Source organism: Peromyscus maniculatus, chromosome 2 (assembly GCF_049852395.1).
Source record: "Peromyscus maniculatus bairdii isolate BWxNUB_F1_BW_parent chromosome 2, HU_Pman_BW_mat_3.1, whole genome shotgun sequence".
Classification (NCBI taxonomy): domain Eukaryota; kingdom Metazoa; phylum Chordata; class Mammalia; order Rodentia; family Cricetidae; genus Peromyscus; species Peromyscus maniculatus.
This window is the reverse complement of record NC_134853.1, coordinates 87,199,477-87,225,918: the sequence shown is the minus strand read 5'-3', so window position 1 is coordinate 87,225,918 and position 26,442 is coordinate 87,199,477. Positions and strand designations below refer to the sequence as shown.

The 26,442-nt window shown below is 43.6% G+C and overlaps 1 protein-coding gene across 1 annotated transcript in view; it reads right to left on the bottom strand.

Moving 5' to 3' along the window:
• Pappa (pappalysin 1) overlaps nt 1-26,066 on the bottom strand; it is a 243,344-nt gene extending 217,278 nt beyond the window's left edge. The window contains exon 1 of the mRNA XM_006979576.4: nt 25,661-26,066. Within this exon, the coding sequence (XP_006979638.2) occupies nt 25,661-26,066 (406 nt within the window). The remainder of the gene's footprint in view (nt 1-25,660) is intronic.
• Nucleotides 26,067-26,442: the final 376 nt, after the last annotated feature.

Sequence of the window (26,442 nt, the reverse complement as noted above, 5' to 3'; positions counted from 1 at the left end):
AAAAAAAGAAAGAAAAGAAAAGACAGAAAGAAAGAAAGAAAGAAAGAAAGGAAGGAAGGAAGGAAGGAAGGAAGGAAGGAAGGAAGGAAGGAAGGAAGGAAGGAAGGAAAGTCAGCGTTTGGGGCTGGAGTGATGGCTCAGTGGATATAGTGTTCCATGAATAAATATGAGGACCTGAGTTTGGATCCCCAGTGTCCATGTAAAACCTGGCATGGGAAGTGTCCATCTGAACCATAGTACCGGGAGGGAGGGTGTATGGGGATGGACAAATCTCTAGAGCGTGCTGACCAGCCAGTCTAACTGAAATGGTGAATTTCAGGTTTAGCAAGAGACCTTGACTCAATACACAAAGTGGAGGGCAGGTAAGGAAGACATCATCCTCTGGCCTTTGCATGTACCTTCACACATGTGCACTAGCATATGATTATGCACACCTGCACAAAAACATATGCTCATATCACACCCCCACACATATATGAGTGTGTGTTGGTTTGAATAAGAATGGCCTCCATAGGCTCATAGATTTGAATGCTTTATCATTAGGGAGTGGCACTAATTGACAGGGATTAGGAAGTATGGTCTTGTTGGAGTGTGTCCTTATTGGAGGAAGTGTGTCACTGGGGGTGGGTTTGGGGGTTTCAAATGCTCAAGTCAGGCCCAGTGTCTTCCTCTCTGTCTGCTGCCTGTGGATCCAGATGTATCTCTCAGCTACTCTTGAGTACCATGTCTGCCTGAATATTGCCATACTTCCTGCCATGATGACAATGGACAAAACATCTGAAAATTGCAAGCAAGCCCCGATGAAAAGCTTTCCTTTATAAGAGTTGCCTTTGTCATAGAATCTCTTCATACCAATAGAACATTGACTAAGGTACATACACACACACACACACACACACACACACACACACACACACATACACACACACACAGAGAGAGAGAGAGAGAGAGAGAGAGAGAGAAAGAGAGAGAGAGAGGACAGACAGAGACAGAGACAGAGAGAGAACAGACAGACAGAGACAGAGACAGAGACAGAGACAGAGACAGAGACAGAGGAAGAAGTACAGGGTTTAACAGACCAACAAATCTGATTTCAGTTTTTCCAGTGAAGCAACTCAGGAATTCTAGAAGACACCTCCCTCGCTTTAGTACTCATCTATAGAGTGGGAATAACCCATCTTCCTTTGACAGTTATAGAAGGAACTAAGGAGATAACGAACTTGTCAGGACTTGGCACACAGCCACTGGCAACATAATAAGTGCTAAAACATCTGTAGTGTCGTCAGACTGGTCTGTTCGAACCTCAGCTCTGCTCCTTGTTAGCAGTGTAGCCTCAGGCAACACCTCCCTTCATCTTGCCCTCCACCCCCACTCCCGCTCCTTCAAGTTTCCTCATATGTAAAGTGGTATAACAAGTGCTTCACACCCAGCATAGAATGGACTGAGACTGAAAATCTGCACTTGCGTAGTATGCAATAAATGTGGCTACATGGTTTATTGATATTCAAAGTAAAGCTTTTTTCCCTTGGAATTGGATTATGCTTCCCTTCTGTTCTCTTCTGCTCTGGTTCTTTCTGTCACTATTGTCTGTAACAGAGTAACAAGTCATTGTCCTCTTTGTCATACACTGTGAATGAAAGTAATATATATCCACTTAGAAAAAGAAACGGAGGAGGGTGGAAGAAGGCCGGAGGAAAGAGAAGGAAGGAGAGTGGGAGCTTGGGGTGGGGTGCAGCATTTTCATTTCATTCACCCTCAAAGGCTGCACAGCTTAAACCAGATACTGGCTGGTGTTGGCAATGGTTTGATCATGGAGACATGGAGACTCTACCTCTGTTCATCTCGATAACGTGAGAAACTTCTCTCTGTACTCACTCATTATGCCCGGGGGACAGTACCATTTCTAAGGAAATGGTCAAGGACAGATGGCTCCTGCAGCCCTCATCTCTCATGGCAGCCCCTTCTTCACTCTTCACTGTGGTATCATGGAGAGTCATGGGGGAGATTGCCTTACTAGTTTTTTTATCGTTAACCCATTTACCACTCAATGCCATACTAAATCACCTGTACACCATCTTAACAAGTGACCCTTTGCATTTCTAGAATCAAAGAATTCCCTAGCACCCAAAGAGGCCTATATACCATCAAGCATGCCTCAGCACTGTCCCAGACAGATCCTAAGTAACCTCTTTTCTTTCAACCCAGTGATCCATGTTCTGATTTCTAGGACCTCTCACCTCTCATAGCTATTGAGTGCCGTTTATCCCTAGTCAGACTTAGAGATGTCTGAGGTTGTTGATTAGTATTGTCTGTGATGTCTACAATTTCCCAAATTAACATCTCTAAGTTTCATCTGATGTATGAATTTGTTCAACAGTTCATTCATCATATATTCTTGTAATGTCCATTGTGTCAGACCATGGCTAGATATTTGGAGATTGGGGCATGGCAAGGAACAGAAAGAACCCTCTAGCTAAGATGAGATGATTCCTACTGATCCAGCTGGTCCATATATTGATGCAAAATAGATACAAACAAAGGTGATAAAATGCAATTAGGAAATTCTTTTACTATTAAATGTTCTATTCATAATATCTCTGGAATCTTGCTAATTCTAGTCATATCTACATATACCTAGAAATAAATATGGCCACTAATTATGATGTACAATATACATGACCAGAAGCTTCCAATATGTCATCTTCTTGAACAATTATTACTGCTCCATGAGGTAAGTTCTACTGTCCTTCCATCAGTGAGGAAATTGAGTTTCAAGATGGTTGCAGTGATGATCAAGGTCATTTGACATTTAATGAGTAGGAATTAACTCATGTACTACATGTTCTATGGATAACATAAGAATTCTCTTACAATTGGTTGAATATTTATTTTTTCTTATAATTTTTAAATTTCCACACTCTGATTATATGTCCTGGTAGTTATAATAACACAGAAGAATATGAAGTTTCTTTAAGATTGAAGTCTCTGAAGCATCTCACTTATTTCATTTACTTTTCTCAACATTCTCTGAAGGAGACAAAATAGAGATAATTTGTTTTATATGAATGAGAAAAGTGAGGATCTAATGGTGGTACGAATTGTCTGATGTCATACATTTTGTGATGAACAGAACCAGAACCTGAATCCTAAAACCCAAGTCAGCACACAGATGCCCTCTGTTTATGTATATTGCCTCCAGACATTTTTCTTAGTGACTAGGAACATTCTCACTGACATCAGCACCATCTTCCCTTGCACTGTTAACTGTTAACCATATTTATGCACTAGTTTATATAAATCTAAAGGAATAGAGATTAAATTTGAAGAGCGAGGTATGCATGCACATTCTAGTTTAAACACAGTAGATATCATCCACTGAACTAGACAAGAAGCTATTTCAGAAACAAAGAGGGGTTCTTTCTGTTTTGGAGATTCTACATTGGTCCAGGTAGGATCATTTCAGCAAATGAACACAGGGCAAAAGTAGCTCCTGGTGCAAACTCTTGATGACCTCAGACTCAGGACAAGGACTGGCAAGTAGAAAGAACTGACTGATGCTGATATGCATGCATGCATCACAGAGGAAATCAATGAGAGCACATGAGGGTGTTTGCTTGAGTGATAGCACAGTGGATTGTCCAGTGATTAAAAGCTCTATTTGGGAGCAAACACAGATCTGCGAATCCCTGACTTTGACATGACTTCAATGAAACTCTGGTTAGAGGACTGAAATAAGACACTGTTCATAGAACACTTAAAGTGTTTGGTGTCAAATAAGTACTCAAGAACTAAGCATCATCCTCTGTGTATGTGAGGGCACGAAAGAACAAATGCACATAGGGAGAACACAAAAAAGGGATGGGAACAGGCGAAAAGAGACGACATAGATGTAGCTAATATGCTCAGGAGCCAATTTCATATGTTCATACAAACAAAACCAAATAGACATATCAATGATAACACCATTAACAATATTATATTCTAAATATTACAAACACCAAGAAAATGATTCTCTACTGAATTGTTGTGGGAGGAAAGCCATCCTAAAATGGAGATTTTTTTCCCAGTTTTACTCTGATAATAGTTTAGCTTTTCTTGGATGTTCCTGTGCTCGCTCTCTCTCTCTCTCTCTCTCTCTCTCTCTCTCTCTCCCTCCCTCTCATTCTCTCTCTCCCTCCCTCTCATTCTCTCTCTCTCTCTCTATTTGAAGTTTGAAATGATACATCCTATATTATTTCACAATAAAATAGTGACTACTCTACACATTCCCATTGGAAGAATGATATATATGGAGTTATATGGACACAATGTTCTAACTGCAGGCTTGAAAGTCCACAAGACACAATGAAGCTCATTTTTTTTCTAAGATGGGGCTGAGTGATGATTCCAGATCTCAGTTCTGCCACCATATACCTTGAGATTAAGGAACATTATAACACTTATGTAAACTTTTCTGTTCTTATTTTGAAAAGTAATCATACTGTCACTGACTGTATAGGGTTAGTGACATTGGGCATGAGGAAGCATGTAGTTAATTCTTAATATGTTATCTTTGCCATTATTAGTTCTTTCTTAACTAGCCTATGCTCTGGTACTTGACTCTCATTGTGATATAATCTGTAGAGAATTGTTAGATTCATATTCATAATGTCATATTTTCCATAATTCTGCAAAACATGCAAGCCTTTCTCTGATTCCTTCACATTAGCACCATCCTTTGGTTTGCATAAAAGCATTGGCCTCATCTTATTTCTGATGGTGCAGGCAGACTCTTATTATGTCCCTCTCTTTGGTCCACACTGTTCCCTTTAGCTAGAAACATTACTCTATTTCCTCTGTCTTATGTCCTTCTGATCTAGACAACTAAACAGTATTATTTCTTCCACTAGACTTTCATTTGTCATGAGTCTACACGACCAGTATATGCACATATGAGAGCACCTGCTATCTTTTATCTTCTGTCACAGATGTAGCCAACCTTAGACCTTGGGCATCTTTCTGAAGCAGCTATGAGCACTTCATCTGCTTTCTATTATACAAAGTACCATTTGGTGGATTCTCTCACTCCCGAGTCTTTGCTGCTATGTTCTTTGGTTTTTGTCTTACTTCTCTATAGCAATGATCAGTGCTAATCCTGTGATCTGTTTCAGCTATCTTCTCTAGAACTGCACTATGAGTTCATGAGGGCACACAATGCATGTCTATCACCACTCTGCATCTAGAGCCTTCCACATGGTGCCTAGGGTATAAGTCCCAATAAACGTATGGTGAATAGATGAGCAAATGAATGATGAATATGCTTATGGGGAAACCAGATTTGGGTCTTTCCAATCCTGTATGGAGAACCTTAGAGTAGAGATAGCCATGAGTGTCCTTATACCAGTGCAGAAGCCTCTTCTGTCCTGGTCTACAGGTTTTCTGTCTATAGAATGAGAGGTTGACAACATAGTCTTTAAAATTGATTGTTGAAAATAGTAACACAACTTAGGTACAAAACTCTCTCTGGTGTGCATTTTGTCAACAGACTATAGTGAAGTAATTTTTCATGGCTTTCCTTGGAAATACAAGGAAAACCTTTATGACTTGAAGACAACAAATGAAAGCCTGGGTTCTGGTTTGCTGTTAATGTGCTATGGATCTTTGGCAAAGCCTTTCTCATCCATACTTACAACATAGGTTTTTGTGGGATGTAGTTTGGGTTTTGTTTTTGGCTCAGGAGGTCTTTAGGTAGAGATATATATTTATATGTTAAGATTTCATTGTCAAACACACACATATCATATCATTATATATCCATTATTATTTACAATTCTGATTTTTAAAATAAACTATTTTTGTGAACCTCCATAGGTTGTGTATGCCTTTAGGTATCATGTCATTCATGCCTAAAAGATGAGTTGACCTCATTTTTAATTCTGGGTGTTGGTTCTTCATCTGCAGTCAGTGTTGGGAGGGGACTGCTGAACACCTGCAGTCACCTTGAGAAGGTAAAAGGGATGGGTGAGTGGGATGATGCAAGTTCCATTCCTGACATAGGTCTATAGCCTGTTATGTAAAAGCACACTCAGACAGTGTGGGCTGAGCTCTGGAGACAAAAGCTCTAGGCTCTGATGTCATCTCATCTTGGCCTACAGAGATGGGTGAGCCTGTCAGGAAGAGAGATGGCAGGAAGAGATGAGAACAGGCTTAGGCCAGGCAGGCCAGAGCTCCCTTCCACAGGCCTGTGTCATCCAAAGGTTTTCTCCTGGTCCAGGAGGGCCATGAAAGCAGAGGCTGGCCTAGGTTTGCTGTGCCAGGCATGGGCTAGGCTCTCTGCATGGATTACTACAGGGAAACTGCATGGTAATCTAGGCCAGGAAATACTGTAATTGCTTTCATTTCATAGATGGGAAAAACAATGGGCTCAAGCTTGAGGAACTGGAAGGTAAGTGGTGGAGGTAGGCTTCAACCCCGCCAGGTCTGAGTCCAGAGTTGAGGCTCAGAACTCTTCAATGGCACTGTCCTGTCAGGGTTAACCTGATGGTACAAGCAAAGAGGGGGTTTGCTTCTGACAAGATCCCTAAATAAATCTCAAAGGGTTAAATCTTGATGAGATGCAGACTTTGTATGGGAACAAGGTGGGATGAAAAACTTTCAGGTAGAGGGGTAGGATGAGCATGGATGAGATCTGTAACCTACAGTAACCCTGGAGATGAAAAAGACATCTACACATGACAGAATTGAGAATGCATGGGGGGATGGAAGGAAGTCAAGTGTCGAGGGCTGCCTGAGGCTAGATGGCAAAGGGCTGAGCTTGGCAAGCATGGAGGTCTGAGATTCTTCCAGACATTAGAGTATCTCTGGGGTTTTTCAAGAAGAGAGTCCAGAAAAAAAAAGGAACAATTAGCTAGGATTAATGTGGCACATTTTTTCCCCACAATGACAGAGCAGAGAGCCAGGATCAGTGTCCCAGGACTTCGTGGCAATGGCAATTTGGAGCAATGCAGACTGTTAATGATGAGAGTGAAGTGTAATCAAAATTTTGGAGAGGATTGATGGGATTTTTAACTGGATGCTAATTTTCTGCTGTTTTGACATCTATTACAAAATTGTTAGTTATGACTAGACTCAAAACAAGTTCATTAAGGCTCTTTTAAAACACTTAAGTGACATTTAGACACCTATCTGGATTCAGAATTTGTATTATGTACCACTGAATGGAGAATGAGCAGATCATCTTTGAGCCTGGTGACTAGTTGAGGGGTTTGAATTTCAGCTCCCCATCTCTTGGATTCCTGTCTATAAGAGTGCAGGAGGGTGCAGAGTTAATCTAAGCCCCATTCTGGCCCAGCTGATCCATCTACACAGGTTTGTCTCCTTTGACTTAAGACCCTCGGTGATTAGTTTGGCCTCCCGCATATAGTAAAGGCAATAAAATGTCAGATATGTGAAACAGATTAAGTTTTTAAGTTTAAGATTCCTTTTTTTTGGGGGGGGGTTAAATCAAAAATTTAAAATTGGCTTTTTTAAGCATAAAAATAAATAGATTAGTTCCTCAGATACAGTATTTCCTGTCTGGCTTAAAAGAGACTGAGAGTACAATAGGCTATAGAATGTAGAAGACTGATGGGCAGAAAGCCAGGGATGCCATAAGGTCAAGGAAAAAGTTAATGTGAAAAGACACTGAAATGGGAATTTGTGTTCCAAGAATATCAGGCAATTCTGATGACGCTAAAGTCTGTCATTCTCAAGCGATAGAGATTTTGCCCTCTGTGGGGTGTTTGGGAACGGATACTTCCATTTCTGGTTATCACAGCTGTGCAGCAGGTGGTACCTGCTCTGAACCTAGCAGGTAAGGGCTGGACATGCTGGTGAGCATTCTACAGTACACAGGAAAGCTCTCCAAGGAATTGCCACCCCAAAAGTTTCAAGGTGCTGAGGTTGACTAGTCTCAGTATGTTCACTACAAGGTACTGGTAGGACACAAAGTCTAGACAGCAAGTGGAACGTCATGCTGAGCCATTCAGATCTGGGGTTAGGACATCTGTGATGGAGTACAGTTATAATACTGACCCCGAGGAACTGATTCTACCACAGATTAGCTGTACATTTCAGAGAAATCACTTAAAGTTCTTTATCCCTCACTTGACAAACTGGGATGCTATTGTTACCCATTTCAGAGACCCTTGTGAGAAGTAAAACATAGGCAAAACACTTAAAACAGGACCTGTCTTACATTATATATCACATATATCAGCTATTTTGGTTACTATGAATAAGTAAGAGGGATTCATAGCAGAGTTGAATCCAAGAGAGTAGATAAAGCATTCTCTTGGCTGCTTAGGACCTGAGAGACCCTTGTTCTTCATAGAACCATACCTACCCATCTAATGACACTTCTTCTGCCAGCTTCTGCTTCAGGTGTCAACATGTAAACCGCATGGTTTAGGTTGGTCTTTACCATTACAAACAAATCCCTGTCTGGATTTCATTGCCCAGCTCTCCAAAAGGCCAGGCCAGCATCTATCTCTTAGACTAGACTTTTCATGGTTTCACTGGGAAAATGGAAGGAGTCAGAGAAAGTGCAACATGCAGACAGATGGAAAGACAGGATTCCTCTGAGGTGACACAGGACTCAGGAATCAGTGGCATGTTTCTTTGTTTCGTTTTAGAGACTTGTTGGAGCTGCTGATACTGTTCTCTTGGAGCCTTTGTTTGTAAACAGATATTTCTGCTGACACAAAACTTTGTAAGGGAGGAAGGAGTAGGGGCAGGGGTGAGAGTTACAGAAAAAGGCAGGTTGTGCACCAAAGCCTCAAAACCATGTGTTTGTTGTTGGGAATACAAAGACATCACTGTATTAAATGAGAATGCTTGTTTTACAAGGTGAACGGGAATATGATAGGTGCATGTTGAAAATACTTCAGAAATGCCAACAGCTTCACTCCATGAGGGTTTCTTGCTGCTTCCTATGTTCAGGGATGCTCAGCGATCACAGAGGCTCAGAGTCCCTGAGGAGGGGCCAGGGCTGGGAGGCTATGGAAGGTCCCAGAAACCAAGTTATTGACAGCTGTCTGTCTTGTCTCCACCTATGAAGGTGTTTTCCCTGTTAGCTGGGTTCCATTTCCTATTCTCTATCAGCTTTCCACCACCTGCTGACCTGAAAATCAAAAGGAGGACTGACCAAAAATATCAGTGTTGATAATAATAATAATAATAGTAATAATAATAATAATAATAATAATAATAAAACACACCTGGCAGTACAGTTTCAAACTCCAAGAAATACTTCCTTGTGTACTATGCAGACAGCATACTTTAACTCTGAAGTAAGTGGTTTTCCAACTGTATTGTATGGAAGTGCAAGGTTCAGTGGAATGTTTGGGGGAATTTTTAAAGTTTTTTAAAGGAATTCACAGTAGCATAATAACTAGAACTGGAGTCATCTAATTCATGCTCCAGTTCTTAGCCCAAAGCCTGGTAAATGAACAATTACACAGACTCATGAAAAGAAGGATCGAGGGGTGGGGTGAAGGAAGAAGTGATGGGGAACTAGTAGGAAGAACTTAAGAACTGATAGAAGGACAGAATGGGCTGGACAAAATTAATAAATAAAATCAAAAGTGAATGATACCAGCAGGAACATTTCAGGCAACAATAGAAATGACTTTGCCTACTTAAAAGCTCAGAGAAATCCAGAGAACAGGGTTTGAATAAACAAAGTTGTAGATTATATTTCTAAGGGATACACTAATTCCTCCTCAGAGGAATAAAAGCCCCAATTCTATTTACTCCAGCATGGGTGCAGATGACGGAAAGTGCAATTGCTCAGTCTGATTTGACATCTCGGCATCAACATTCTCATTTTCACAGATCCTTTCCAGTGCTCTAACTCTCGTGCTGGGAACAGCCTTCGGGGGATGACCTGGGATGCTCCTTGCGTCTCAGCATTTAAGTCACTCCTTGGGGCTGATGAAAAGTTTGGACTCCAAAAAAAGTATGTACAAACACAAATTTTGACCAAAAAAACCCACAAACAAACAAACAAACAAACAAACACAAAAACAAAAACAAAAAACAAAACCCCACAACATCTTGAAATCCATAAATCTCTTCAAATTCTCCTGAAGCCAAATGGAAGAACCCATCTTTGCCCCATTGGTCCAAAATATGAATGAAAATTGGGTATTTTAGCTGAAAATGGTATTAAAAATAAATGATAACGATATTCATCAAAATAGTAAATCAAGAAAAAAAAACATTTCAGCAATCAGTTCATCCATGATAATGTTGAGATTGAGATGCCTAACTTGCCATCATCTAATCCAGTCCCCTTACTGGAAAATGTTTAGTGAAACTTATGGGCCATTGACTGAAACTCTCTGATCAGTCTCTCACACATGTAGATTAATACCGGCATCCCATGGTTTGAGTTATTTTCAGCTCTCTCTATATGCATCTTCCACTGGCTTTCCTACCTTCTGCCTCTGTGCTCCACTTTTCCTGGCCATGGTCTGTTCACTGGCATTTCTGTTTCTGTCTCTGACACCTGTCACTCAGTCTTTCCCTTCTTTCATGCAAGCCTCAGTTTGACCTATGAGCCAAGGTTTCTCTGTGGTAGCCATTCTCCAAAGCTTGCTATTTTTCTTTTCTTTTTTTTTTTTTTTTTTTTTTTTTTGCTCTTTCTGCAGCCTTCACAGCCTATGTATCCTGTGCACCATACATACTACACTGCACACACACTACAGAGATACTACCACTTGGTCAGTCCCACAATGCAGCCAAGGCACTGAGCAGGAAGAGAGCCTTAGCATAAGAAATAATTGTGAGCTGGCTGCCATGTGGGTGCTGAGACTTGAATTCAGGTCTTTGGTAAGAGCAGTCAGTGCTCTTAACTACTGAGCAATCTCTTCAGCCCCCAATATTTTTATTTTCTAATCATGACTGTCACAATCAAGTTATAAGTGCTAACTATTGCTTACTAGGTTATAGCCTTCGCTTCTCCCAAGAATACAAAGTCCACAAAGGCAGAGACCTGTTTGTATTATCCATGACTATATCTAACAGTGTTTAGCTCATGCTATGTATTTATTGATCTTGAGAGACACGCAAAGATTTTTTTCAGTCAGCTCTGAGTGGTCACTGCATCACTGTCTAATAGAGAACTGATCTTTTTTTTTTTCTCTTTGGACTTCAAGCTTGCTTCCCAGGTTAAGAGGACAGTTAGAGTACTATTTGACTACAGGATTTGATTATCTGAATTTTTTTTAAATCTAAATTCGAGCATGCTGGGTCCAAATCCTAACACATTAAAGTAAAGGGAAATGGGCAAGGGAACTCAGACCTAGTACTTCTCTGTCTCTAAAATGAGATAGAAGTTGTGAGGATTTCCTTCCCATTTTACAACAGCAAGTTCTCCATCTGTGTGCCAGGGAGCCTGGATTATGTATCCTATAAATTTGCATTATTTTTCTATCTAGTTATTCACTTAAAAACAATTGTTGCACCCTGTGCATCCAAGACATTGGAAATGGTCCTTGGGAATGGCAGCTATGATGAATTTCAAAAGAAGAGAGGTCATTTAGGCACAGGTGAGAGGTGTGGGAGAAGCAGGCACACATCCCACCAGTTAGAACTGGGTGGGCTTAGAGAGAGCCATGAAGAAAACACTGAAAACTAACAGATAGCACCCTAGCTGCTTGGGAAGAATAGAGACAGAGAGATAGAAAAGGGCAATAGCAACATATATCTTAACAGCTACGAGGCCAGGGCCACCTGTAGCAGCTGTTGCTTTTCATGGTGTATTTACTTTCACTATCTGGATTTTCCTAAAGCCTACGATATCTGCTCTCAAAGCACTTGGCCTTCTAGTACCTTCTTTCAGCCATCTTCAGATTCTTCTTTATTTAGATCCATCTCAAATTCATTTAACAAAGTTTATTTAATATGCACCAATATGTCCAGGACAAGTCTAAATTATGGTAATTATATCAAGATGGAAACCAAAATGGTGTCTACTACCAAAGAGCTCAGAGTCAAATGGGGGAGAAAGTCAGGTGCCTAGACAACTTCAGTACAGTATGGTAAATAACATGTAGGGAGAACATAATTGGACTGTCTGAACATGGACGGTGATCAATGAACTGAACAATAATTATTTCTCCCACTATATTCCCGAAAGCAACTCTGGGTCAATATCAACAGTTGAGGCATGAGTCAAATCATATGACTTGCTCTCATCGATTTACATCTTCATGAATATGTTTTAAATGACATGCATGGCATACTCCTGTGCAAGGCAGGGCATATTGCTACAGATAGACTAATGCCCTGATCCTTTCGAATGGAATGGGTCATTTACAGATTTGAATTCTCAGAGTACTTTCTAGTCCCATGATAAACATGGGTGTTCTACAACACAGTGTTTCACTCCCACTGCTTCCACGGGACTCTATTAATTGCTTCGTTATAGCAGTTACTATGATGTCAAGTATCTGTTTACCACTCGGCTTCCGCTACAAGACTGGGAGGTCCTCAGGGGATGGAGCTTAACCCCACTTCTTTTTTTCAGTCTCCATCTCCTTGGTTAATATATAGCATGTAAACATTGCTTAGTAATGACCTATTAAATATAAGGATGCAACAGATATATGGGAGAAAGAAAACTTTACCTCTCCCAATGAATTTTCATTTGCTATTGAACCTCATACAAATATCTAGAACAAATCAACTTTGTATCTTCAGAATTAGTCTTCCACTGAAAGTTCCGTAGTTCAGGCACCAAGGCCTCCTTCATACTTCAATTCAGCTCAGAATGCATTGGGGTGCTTATCAAAGGATTAAACATATCTTCGTTGAGTATTTTGGGGGAACATGCCTTAAGTATGACAAAGACAGTATCTTTGAAGTAAGTGTATTTCTCTCAGTACATTACTTAAAGGTGGGGGTCATTCTAGTGGAACTGTCTTTCTGCTGAAGTATCACCTACCTACATGTAATATTATTTTGCCCTCAAAGATATTTATAAACCATATTTTGAAGTCTAATCATTTTCTTTCAGATTTTTCCTGAGGTTTTTTTCTTTCTCCCTCTTTTCATTATTCTCTCTTTTCTTTCTTTTTTAGTTTGTATGCTTTAACTATTTGCACTGGCCACTAGGGGCACTATTGTTCTCATTCATTCATTCATTCATTCATTCATTCATTCATTCACATATTCATCCTCTCGAAAGATTAGTCTGACTGAATACCAGTAGTGTTCTAAGCAACAGGATCAGCTTGAAGATAGAGAGAAGATGGGCTTTGGATTCCAGTTTTACTACCCATCAGCAGAGGGTCCTATGGTAGGGCATGCAGCTACCTACCACAATTTCAGAGGGCACAGTATACAGTAAGTGCTTTTTAGAAGCTGGCTGCTTTTATCTCCATTGCTACTGATGAAAACGTGTGCTCCACCCAAGGATATATAAACAGCACACAGAGAATCCTAAATCATGAGGATAGACTTCAAGGTCCTGAGGTTAAGGGAAGCAGATGGAAAGGATCTCAATCAGAAAGGAGGGAAGTGGATGCAAACCTGAGCAACAGATAGAACTCAAAGAGCCCTGAAGGCTCAGGAAGATACTGATGAGAGAAGAATAGGGAGATCCAAGTGTAAAGTTTAGGATTATGTGCTGCAGTGAAGACACAAAACTAGTAGTTTGCAAACAGGCCAGGGACTGGGAATGGGGAGATGAAAACCAAAATGTGGCTTGGATTACACAGGCCACAATACAAGTAGAGGAGCCCACGAATCTGTTGCTCCCCTCCTCTCTCTGTTTTGGAAGGCCAAATTTCTTTTCCCTTCTGACCTCTCTGCTCAAGGGGAAATGGAATTAACCACTGTGTAATGTTTCTAACTGTGACGCACAACACAGGTCATGTGCTTGGGTTACGTAATGCACCATGCCTGGGAGGTTCCTGGAGCTTTCTCCCATAGTCAATAGATATTAGGCTGGTTCTCATCTCCATCTATCTATTTATTACATAAAACAAATACAAAACCATATGAACTCCTTTGTATGCTAGGTAGGGGAGAAACTGAGATTGATATGATTCCAAATGTGCACATAATTAAGTGTGATAAAGAAGTCCAGGCATTTGTAAGGCCTTTAGCAGGAAGCTGTAGAGCCTTAAGCATGATGTAAAACTGTATACAGGAATATTCAATATGCCAAGACAGTGATGTAACAAAAAGCCTGCAGCATTTAAGGGAACTTTAAATAATTCAATTGCCGCTGAAGAGCCTTCAACTAAGAGTGGTAGAGTCATATTTTCTTTTTAGTGGCAGAAAAATCTGGTCATCCAGTGTTGGTAGATAGTCTGGAGTGGGTAGGGCTCAAAAAAGTGGGCTTTTCAATTGTAGAAGGCATAATTTAAAGAAAAACAGTTGCTAATCGACATGTTGCAAAGCGGGATAGACGGGTTTGTGACTGAGGGGATGGATAATGTACCAGGAGGTGCTAACACTCAACAAGATAAGGGCACAGGAGTATTGGAGGAGAAATGGCTCCAATTTAGACTTGTGAAATGTGTGGTATATGTTGTCATTTTCAGTGTACAGTTGGGTCTGGTCTATGAACCTAAACTGAGTAGAATTTGGAGATATAAGACAGTCAACAGCAGAGCTGTACTACCTTCTGAGAAAGTATGGAAAAATATTCACTGCTCTTTCTCCTGGCTTAAGACTTAGAAGACAATGCCTTCCAAACCAGACCACTGATGGCAACTACCCACTTTCCTCACCAGCATCTCATTCCCACATCCATGAACTGAATATCTAGACACATCCTTTTGGCACTCACACACCTTTATTCTTTGGGCTTCGTAAGACTGACTACAGAATGTGTTCCTTTCTTATGTTTGTGACAGTGAGCTTTGCAACTCTTAGAGCAGGGCTGCCTTCTTCCCAAATGCTGGCTGCCATACCATTCTTTATGTTCTCAGCAATCTCTGTACATAGAAGATCTCCAGTCTCACTTGGGAAAATAATGCTTTCCACATAAGCCCATTTGGTCACATTCTGCTCTGCTGTGGTTCCTATTACACAGAGCAATAGGAATTGAGAAAAGATGGATACAGGGCAGATTCAAGAGCAACTTCTTCACCATGGGGTAGGGCAGTGCCACCTCTACCTTAATTCTTAGATTTCATGCTTTATAGTCTCTGTGACAACCTACATCCTAGATTTTTCATGTATCTGTTGTTGTACTTTTCAAATGGGTTGGAGTCTGGTACCTTACAAGGTTCTCAAATGTTTATGATTTCCCTTCCAAGCTTCTAAGGACCTTGAGTTGGTAGTAAATAATGCCATAACACACACACACACACACACACACACACACACACACACACACACACACACGAGAAGGGGGGAAAGAGGAGGAGAGAGAGAGACATGGCAGAGACAGAAAAACAGGGAGAGACAGAGAGACACAGAGAGATGGAGGCACACATGCATGCACTTTCTTTCCCTTGTTTGAAGAAAAGTCTTAGTAAAGGCAGTAGGCATGAGAAGTAGCAGCACAGTAAGGAGAGAATGGAAGAAGGAGCAATATATACCTTAGGGATAATGACACTGGATGTTCTGTAAGAACACAGGGAAAAGTGGCTTCATACCTCTGAGTTTCAGTGTGTGTGTGTGTGTGTGTGTGTGTGTGTGTGTGTGTGTGTGTGTGTGTACACACATATGTGTATGTACATGTACACATGTTTGTATGGAGGCCAGAGGTCAACTTCAGGTATCATTCCTCAGGACCTGACTTGTTTCTTTTAGACAGTGTCTCTCACTGAGATTTGGGACTCGTTGATTAGTCTTAGCTGGTGGGTCAGCAAGTTCCAGGCCAAAGTCTGTATTCACCTCCTCAACCATGGGATTATAAGCATTTACTGTGGCTTTCTTTTTAATGTGGGTTTTGGAGATCACATGCTAGTCCTTACTCTTGCATGGCAAGTATTTACCAAATAAACTCTTACTCTAGCCTCTGAATTTTAATATTTTTTAATGAACAAAATAGTCTCTGATGTACATGATAACAAAGACTAATAGGCTAGTAACTGACTGTGCTGTCTGGGAGTTCGTCTAGATTGGCCTTTGTCTAGTAAACACAATTATGAAGTTTGAATAACTTAGTAAACAATTATCAGAAAAGTCACCCAATGAGGGTTTATTATGGTGGGAATTTGTGACAACTGTAATTATTTCTGGTATTAATGAGATGGCTTCCAGCTATTAAGAAGTACCAAATAGTGACATTCACCAAATAACGTCTCCAGTCAGTCTTTGAGTGAAATTCTACCACTGTGATTTTGGTCCGCAGCACAAAGTTTTTGGGGATGTCACTAAAGTATATGTCAAAGAAAAAGTAAAGCTCTAAGTGCTGTAAGTCAATGACACCTTAGCAAGAAAAAGTAGTGGGTCTTTCTTTTCTGAAAATTGGTACTGCTCTTGACGGAAGGAAAGAAGTATGTGGGCACTTTGCCCCTGAGGCTAACAGGTCCAGGCACCACCTAGTGGAAGAAAATAAGCCAAAATGGAAGAAAACAAGAGCTAGTACCCATTTCACAATTATATCCTAGGATAGCCTTGGTTGGGCTTACAAGGCTGTGAAAGATCTCTGCTAGAAGGACCTTTAGAGCCAAAGTGGGGATAAATTTGTAACACCTTTTATGCCTCAGACAAGAAAAAGTTGGTCTAGAAAGGGAAAGTAACATGGCTAAAGTTACAAAGTAAGCTTTCTTTCAGAAACCAGCCTCTGCTAGCTTGCTTCTTTATCTAGACCCAAGTCTGCCCCTCTACTGCCTTTCCAACGCTTCTCTTAAGAAAGCCCTGTCGGATCAGTCTACTCAAATCTTACACATCCAGCACGCATCCACATACTCAGTTTTCTTTTCTTTTCTTTTTTTTTTTTTTTTTCCATTCTGAGTTAACACTGACTTGACAATAGATGGCATGTCAGTTGGCTTTGTTACACTTTGTCATCATCTCTCCCAGCACCCAGAATATAAACTCCCTGAGGGCAAAGACTTTACAGCACTCAAAACCATGCCCAGCACCCAGCAGGGACTCACAAAAGTACCAGCGGAGCGCTTACACAGGGAGTTCACAGATTGACCGGCTCTTGTATTCTATCTCCATTGCTTAGATTCTATTCTTCCCGTGTTTTTGAGTACACACTCCTTCCGTAAAAAGAAGCAATCACCATTTTTGTTTTATATTCTCCCCTTTGCTCAGTCATTTTTGTTGTTGTTTTAGTGTTATAATGGAAGTCACAAATCTCTCCTGAGTGGGAAGGGAAGGGAAGGGAATTCCTGCTTTTGCCAAGGGAGATAAACATGTCTAAGTCACAAAATCATTGAAAGAATTCAAAATAGTGTGCAGCAAGGGTCCAAGTAAGTGATATTAACTTAAGTTAGTGATTGTTGAGTTACCTGCCATCTAGACTCCATTAGTAAGCGTTTTCCACAAGGAGACCCCGTTAATCTTCAGAAAAACCCCACGATGTAGGAACTGGCGTTAGCTGGATGCTATAAGTGGCAAAGCTGAGGCTACACATACCAAGGACCAGCTCCAAATTCATGTAGCTAGCAGGTGCCAGAGTCAGGAGATCAACCCGGGCTGACTCCCGAGTCCCATGGACAATCACTGCAAAGTATTCCCTCAGTAAACACATATTCACTTCCCCCAGTCCTCTTGAAGACTCCAGAGGATGCCAGAAGGCACTCTGGGCAATTAGGCACAGAGAGAAAGGAGCTAGTAAAAGAGAAATAAGCCATGTGCACACTTGAGCGGTGTATATTATTATGTTACATTGTGGATATTTGCAACAAGCAGTATAAATCTCCTGGCATTTATGAGCAGGGCCAAGGATGCTGGGTTTCTCCACATAGAGGGGAGTCCTACACAGCAAAGAAGTTTGTCATTCAAAAGCATTTTAGCCAGCAAGGCAAGTCTCTACTACCCTATCTACATGATCACTTCTACTCTTCTCTCGAGCTTTCCCCAGCTGGTCATGGTAACCAGAGTTTGCAGGTGTACAGAGGAAGGGGCTCCAGGATCCTAGTGTCTGAAGTGTAAAGTGCGTCAGGACTTCAGTTAATCTCCTTGTGACCTTGGGAGAGTCCCGAGCCTCTCCCTGTATCCCTGAACCCCTCAGTTCACAGAATGCTAAGGCTTTTGTGGTGTCTCCTTCTTTGCCTTTCCAACACTTTAATTTTTTTTTTACTTCCTATTATAGAAATAATCTGTTACATTTTGAAAAAGGGTGGATAAAAATGTGTAAAAACCCCAACTTTCCACAGCATTGTTTCAACAGTGGTTATCAACACACCAAACATTTTCTAGCCTCCCACACTTCCACCTCAAGTTTCTACATTTTTAGAGCTTTTAAAACAAACAACAACAACAACAAAATAGATACAACCCAACTTAACTGACTGGTACTTCAGTGTGCCTTTTTAACAGATTAGGATCTTTTAAGAATATGTGCTAACAATACTATAATCACACCTAACACTATTTCAAGTCCCTCCCTGTCAGCCCCTGTCTATTCAAAGACTTTGTAAAGGAGGAATGTTTTTTTTTTTTTCCTCACAAAGAAAATCTTGCAGAATGCTGTGATTTAAGCAGAGTAGAGTGGAAAGGAAGTGTATAGTAGGATTGTGGCCTCTAGTGTCTTTCCAGAGGCTCCCTAAGGATATGGGGATATGGTGCAAAGTTTTCGTGTCATCCTTGCCTCTTCTTTGCATACTGAAAACAACAATCCCAGATGGGAGTCAAGAGCTGCCAAAGTGACAGGACAGTATCTGGCAAGGTTTGGCGGACTTGTGAAGTCCTAACATCAAAGGAGTCCAGTGAGGTTCCGTACCTGAGAGGCTTTGCTGGCTCCATCACTAGCATCCGCAATGTGAACGGGGATAATACAGGCACCTTTCTAGGAATGACTGTGACTGCACAAATGCAGGCTTCCTCCTACCCACTTTGGCATAGGCAGAGGTCCTAATCTCTGCTGAGAGCCTCTCATGTCATAGTCTCACCTGGTCTCCATGACAATGATGAGCTGGAGCTCTTTTGTGTAATCCCAACAAAATTCTGCCTCACTGGTTTAAAGTCACAGAGCCTAGAAGGACATGAAGCCAGGACCTGAACTGTGAATTCTTGTTTGTCAATTCCAAGCATGCAACGCCCAAGAGGCCCAACCATGGAAGTCAATTAGCACTGAGGTCAGGGTCCCAGGTGAGCATTCCCAGTGATTGCCTCAAGGCAGGAAGCACAGTCCCCCATGCAACAAGTGAAAAGCAGGGGGACTCTGCGGGGTGAACAAAACTGTAAAGAAAGACAATCCAGAGAGCAAGGCAACAGATGCATGCTGGACAGGAGCCCTCTGTCTCAAGTAGACAAGATATAAACAGCCCCCGAAAAAGTTTTCCTTGGTAAACCGGGGTGGAGGGGTCTTCTGTCTTCCTACAGCCAATGTTGACTTGAAAAAGAACTAAAGGTGAGAGGTTTTTCAAATATCAGGAACACAAGTAAAGAATGTTCCAGAGCTAAGCTTCCCTTTCTCCATTCCTTCTTGGAGAGGCTCTCATCCAACACTGGTGTGTTCACCTGAAATCAAATGTGTGAAACTCAACTCAGTGTGACTCCATGCAGGCATGTGTCTACCTTAAAGGAGGCCCCAGGAAGACAGAGCAGGGCTCAGGGCACAGGAAGGGCTCTGGGCAAAAAAAAAGTACTGCCAAGGCCCAAGGACACCATAAGTTGATAACAAGCAGGAATTTCAGATGGGAAGATGGCTTCTTCCTGGTGTGTGGTAAGTCTAACCCTGGGCTCCTCTGGAAACAAAGAGCATCACTTCCATTTACTGCATTTACCTACCTGCACAATAAAGGGATATCAAGTTGAATTTCTGAGATTCTCCCTCTGCTGGTCCTTCAGTAGTACTTAAGAAGGCTTTGAAAACAACCTGTGTCCAGGCTAGCCACAGGGCTAATGCAGCAGGAGCCCTGGGATGGAGTCCAAGCTGAGTTGTTTAATGAGTGACTGACAGAGTCATACTATGGAACCCTGGCTGGTCTGGAGCTTCCTATGTGGACTAGGCTAGCCTCAAATGTGTGGCACTCCTAGTTCTGATGCCCTAGTACTTGGATCATATATGTGTGCTACCATGCCCACCCCAAAGGATGTTTTAGAGGCTGGGCATCCCATATGCATTTGGGAGTGGTAGCTAATAGATCAAAATGTATTATAGGCCCCTCTAAGCAATGAAGGTCTGTGTGGCCGTGGTCCTCAGTGTCCTTTTTATACAATGAATTGCTTAATCTAATTGGCTGCCAAGTCTAAACCTGGGCTAACCATTTCTGTTCCACACTTCTGAGTGTTCTACATCTTGGGTCTCCAAGTTACTTTCCTTTCTGAAGAGGGGGAAAAGGGTGCTTCTGAGGTTCGGCAGCCTAAAGCATGTCTATTTGTCCATTGGACAACAGCACAGGGGAAAGTGGGAGGTGGGAGTAAACCCACAGGAGGAGCAAGTAACTTGTGGCTGGTGATTCCTGATCACCATTCACTTCCTGTTCCTGGGTCTCTGTGCTTCCTCTCCAAGCCAAATAGCTGTGCAACTTACAGTTCCCAGCAGTCCTGGACTCCCTTTGATTCTTACTAGCAAGGAGTCACGCACAGGTCAAAGAAGACCAAAGTTAAAGAGATTAGAGTTTAATGGTTCCCAATGATACAATGCTCACTCCAGATATCCTTCAAAATTCATACTAGGATGCTCTAAATGTACACAAACTGGCTTGCCTTCCAGAAGACCCAGCCAAAAGACTGGAAAAAGGCAATGTGTGTGCTTGCTAGATGTGGTTATTCTTGACTCAATCCCAAATAGGAGCCAGCACTCTTTAGGGGTACTTTGAATAACTGTATGTCATGTATGTCATTCTACTACCCTGAAGTCACTGTGCCCATTCACAAGCTAGATACCCGAGAGACAGCTGAATGGAACCACAGGGAGAATGAGGGAGCAAGGAAGTGTGAGAGAAATTTCTGCCCGGTCAGTCTGATGACTTGATATGAAAAGAAAAAGGGAGCTGCTAGGTTCAATCCAGTCTCCAGGTGAGACCTCTCCATTTCCCATTCTCTGATCTGGAAAACCATGGATTGGTACACAGATGTCAAAGGGAGTGGAAACATTCTGCAACCAGATTATCACTTCTCCTGCCCTCCAAACAGCAGAGGAACCGAACTATTTGAAAATGCCTTCTTGGGTGGGACTACCTACACTCTCTTCAACTCTTCATCACAGACTGCTCTCTCTCTCTCTCTCTCTCTCTCTCTCTCTCTCTCTCTCTCTCTCTCTCTGCATATGTGTGGTGTGTGTGTGTGTGTGTGTGTGTGTGTGTGTGTGTGTGTGTGTGTGTAATCTGTGTGGATGCCAATGCCCACCTTGTAAGGTGTAAAGCAAGCTTGAAGTATACTGCTTGGGAGAGCAGGCTTTCTGCTTTTCAGTGTCTTCAGCTCAGAAAGCCCAAGATCTTTGAAAAATCCTATCTAATAAAAGAAATCTTTGTCGAGCACCCACTAAGTACCAAAGCCAGTTCTAAGCACTTTACACCCTTGAGCTCAATCACTATTTGCACAGCCCTGTTGTGATACAATGCTCACAACACCTTTAAATTGTGGATGAGGAAGTTGGAGCGAGGAGGAGCTAGCTAGCTTGCTCAAGGTCATAACGGGACAAGGAGAGAGGTAACCTGGCTACTGACACTTCATCATGCTCAGTACAATATTCTGCATCCCAGGTAGAGTTACAGCTGTTAAAGAGAGAGCTATGTTCATGTTCATCCTCATGTGTGAACTTCAAATGAAGCTTCAGAGTTTTCGAAGGGCTGGGTGAGAAAGAAGAAATGACCTATGGAAGGGAGGAAAAGGGGATTCTTAAGAGCAACCAGGAAACTTTTTTTTTTTTTTTTTCTCGAGACAGGGTTTCTCTGTGTAGCTTTGCGCCTTTCCTGGAACTCACTCTGTAGCCCAGGCTGGCCTCGAACTCAGCCTGCCTCAGCCTACCAAGTGCTGGGATTAAAGGGGTGTGCCACCAACGCCCAGTAGAGCCAAGAAATTTAACTCATCCCAATGCTTACAACAAAAGAAAAGGACCTGCCAGCAGAGATGCTGGTTGGGGCGCAAGTTTCTACCCCTTCCTTTCTCCTGAGCTGGAGCTCTGAATCACTAATGCAGGAAGAATGTGAACAGAGTGGAAGAGGAACAGTGTGGCACTGTGGGGTCCACTTTTCCCTTACCTAACAGGTCAGGAGGATCTTTAGTAAGATTAACTGCTTTATGGAGCAAGTTGGGTCTATTGTTTTCTGCTCCTTTTAGACTAGAGGGTTGGCTAGGGATGGAGGCAGGGGTCTGGATTTGTCAGGTGTGGTACAAAAGCAAAGAGATGTGTCATGTGTCAGATCATACACATACCACCACCACCACCACCACCACCACCACCAACAACAACAACAATGCAATGCCTGGATGGTAGGTCTGTGTGTGGTAAGAGGTGGATGTTTATGTGATTCTTTTCTCTGCCAGGTAGTGGGTGAGGCAGAGAAGTAGGAGTGCCAGGGGTTAAGTCCAAGTTGCTGACCCTGAACTCTGCCATCCAGCATACCCTCTGGCCCTCTGTGACTCTCTTCCCATTGGGCTAAATGATAACTGATGTAGAACCTCTAAGGACCCTGCTCCTAGTAGCTTAAAAGGACTCATCAGTTCTTAAAGTATCTTTCAGCATTGGCAGGAGAATCCTGCACCCTGGCACTTTCTAACCGTGGCTTTGCATTTTCCTGCACGAGCTTCAGTACCGTGTGTGTGTGTGTGTGTGTGTGTGTGTGTGTGTGTGTGTGTGTGTGTGTGTGTGTGTGTGTGTGGTGTATTCACCTTCCCTTTCAGAAAAATAAAAGGCAGGCTTTCTGTGCTTCAGAAGCACCCCGCTCCTTCCCCTGCCTCTCTCAGAGCCTGTCTGAACCAGTGTCCGTGAAGTGAAGTTTGAACCCTGGCAGAAATAGCACCAGGGGCAGGCGGATCTGGGAGCACACCCGCCTACCAGGAGCGGCAGGGCCTGCCTCTGCCAGACGACAGACCCGGTTAACAGCACCGTAAAATTAGACCTTTACGAAACCCAATTGAATCGTGCAGACTAGTGATGTAAGGCAGGCTGGCCTGACACAGAGGCAGCAGCCCTGGGCCCGAAATAGCTGTTGCAAACCCTGCTGAGCGATGACTGCACTGGCGATAGGTGACCAGGGATTCCTGTGAAAGTGGTGACGCCCAGACAGAGGTCAGGCAGCCAACCGGGCACCCCAGGTCCTGCAGTCAGCCTGAGGATGCGCATTATCACCCACTTCGGGTCCTGTTTCTTCCAACTCGCATTTAATCACCGAGCAGGGAACCAAAAAAGTACTTTTAGAAAAAAAAAAATCCCCTCTGTTTGTTTGCTTTTTAATTCTAGGAGAAGCAGGTTCTCTTTAGTCCCACAGTATGCGCTGCGTGGAGGATAAGGCAGAATAAGTCTTTCTGGCTCCCTGCCAGGTGTTTACACACCGCCAAATCTGGCTCCGACTCAACTAGGGGAGGGGAGGGGGGAATCCACCAGAATTCTCTGGAGAAAAGCTCCTTGGCTTTCTGGGGCTACACGGCAGCCTTGCCATTTATTTATTTATTTACTTACTTACTGTTTTTTTTTTTTTCTTCCCTCCTGTTTTGTGAGGAATGTTATTTCCACACATAAAATGAACCAGGCATTTTATACGAGCAATAATAACCTAACATCCCCGATCCAATTAAAGTATTTTACTGCAACAATCATTGTGAGAGTGGATTGCATGTTCCAGAGAACAGGAAGAGAGACCTTGGTCTGAGTTAGACACGTAGAAGGCAGCCTCCCATGCAACCCCGGGAGACATAGATTTGCATATATGTATATATGAAATGCACCCACTTTCTGTGTAATCCCGGGGCTTCCCTCTCCAGGGGATCCCTTCCAATTCTCTGACACAACAGATAAAGACCAGCAAAGCCAGATCTACTCTTCTCTTAACCACTTCCAAGCGACAGACCGCTTGTGTTTTGAAAGCGAAACACACACATAAACACACACACACACACACACACACACACACACACATACATACACACACACACACACACACACACACAGAGAGAGAGAGAGAGAGAGAGAGAGAGAGAGAGAGAGAGAGAGAGAGAGAGAGAGTCCTGAATTGTCATCATCTTCTTCATGATTATTTTGAATCTTGCCTCCCCCGTTCAATATTGTACCCTTCTCTGGTTGACGAAGGTTTGGGAGCTGAAAGTGAATGAGCTCGGTTTCCCTCTCCTTTTCGGGGGAAGGGGGGGGCAGCGATGACGTCAGTTATGTGTGTGGGGAGTCGTTCTCGCTCTCCTTTGGTAGCGGGAAAGTGGAAGCTTTGAGGACACATTTTATTGGCATGATAGCAGAGTTTGGGTCCCTCGAAGGGGACTTCGTGTAAATAAGGACAGTCAGTACGGTGTTAGGGAAGGTCGAAGCCAAGGCAAAATAGCAACAGACTGCCTGAGAGCGGTGTGTGTAAGGGGTAAGAGGTGAGATCGCGGAAAGCCTCTGCCTGCTCGCTGGCTGCAGCTATGGGGGATCCCCTATTCTCGCTTTAAGACGTCCCAGGACAGACAAGGTTGTTTGTGCAGCGAGGGAATCTCCCAGACAGAAGAGGCAAAACTTTGCTTCTCTCCCCCAGCGCCACCCCCCTCCACCACCCCTCGTTTCATTAAAGGCATTTCCACAGATTCATTTAGAAGGGAAAATGGATGTTGAGGCGTTTGGAAGGCTTGCAGCCTTCGCGAAGTGTCCGGTTTCACTATGGGCTTTGCTGTGGAACAGCGAAAGGGCGAGAGGGAGGGTGAGGAGGGAGAACTTACATTCACTATGGGCTCATGAAAGTCCCCAAAGAGAAAAGCGCCCCAATTCTCAGCTGAGTCTGGGAAAGGCTGGCAGAGTATGCGCTAGGAAGGTCTGCCCCAGCCGCGAATGACAGGCAACCAGCTTTCAAACCAAGGACCGGGAATGGCAGTGTGGGTGGCTATGGTGATGGGAGGTGGATCCCAGAGGCAAGCTTCGGTCAGAGAGCAACTTTGGGGGTACTTCTAGGAGTTCTAAATCTGGCAATCACAACAACCTGGTCCCCGCCGACTTGCAGGGTAACCGGGCTAATGAAGAATTACCTCCATGGAAAAGTAAAGAGAAATTAACGGTCCCCTAAACTCCTTTCATATGCAACCCAACTGGGTCATGTTCCCCCTTCCTCCCATACTGAAACGGAGTCTGCACATCCCGAACACAGCCTAAATGTTCTGGGTACTCTGGGAACCAGCCATCCCTAGCTTGAGGGCTTCCATAGACACGGAGCTCCCAATTGCAGCTCCCCCGAGGCCAGACAGCATCCTTTCTCAGTGCGCCCATTCAGCAGATGGGTTAAAGCGAGGCTTGAAGCTCACCTCCATCGTCCGTGCGCCACTCCAGGGGTGGCTCCCGGAGACCCACCCGCCGCCCGCACCCCAGACTAGCGGGGTAGTCTGCCGGAGGAGGGGACCCCTTTTGCCTTACCTGTGATCACCGCTGGAGACGCCTGGCCCCCCTCCGCTCGGAGCCACACTTGCAGTGTGAAGGCGTCGCGGGGCAGCTCCACGTCGGCCCGAAGGCGCAGCTGCTCCCCTCTCCCGCTGAAATAGAGCGCCCGGCTAGGCGGGCTCGGCTCCTCGGCGCCCCTCGCCGCCCGCTGCTGCCGCCGCCGGGGGACGCGCACGGCTTCCCAGGCACCGCCCGGAGGCGGCGGCGGCGAGGCGCGGCGACCGCGGGCCGCCCGGGTGGCGCAGGTGGCCGGGCCGGCGGCGGGGCGCGGGGTGCGCACGGCCCGAGGGTCTCTTCGGGCCCGGCGGGGGCGCTCGGCCAGCCCGCAGCCCAGCGCGGCGCTCAGCAGCCCCAGGCGCAGCACCCAACTCCAGAGCCGCATGTCCGACGGTCCCCCCCGCCCCCCCTGCGCCCCTGCACCGCCGCCCGGAGCTGCCAGCTTTTTAGAGCCGCTCGCGCCTTGACTTTGTCCCCCCTTCTCGGGCTAGCCCCCCCTTCCACTTGCTTTTTTCTTTTCTTTCTCGCTTTCCTCCTCAAGGTGTGTGCTCCACTCCCCCCACCTTTCAAAAATACAGTCCAACTCCTCCTGGTTGGCAATTAATTTCTCTCCCCGCTCCTTTATCTGCCTTATTCCCCCCTCTAACAGCTGGATGCCTTCCTCCTTGTTTTATTTCATTTTATTTTATATATTTCTCGCTCTTAAAAAAAAAAATCTCCTCTAACACACTGATCGGCTGAATTCCCTCCCTCCCCCCAAG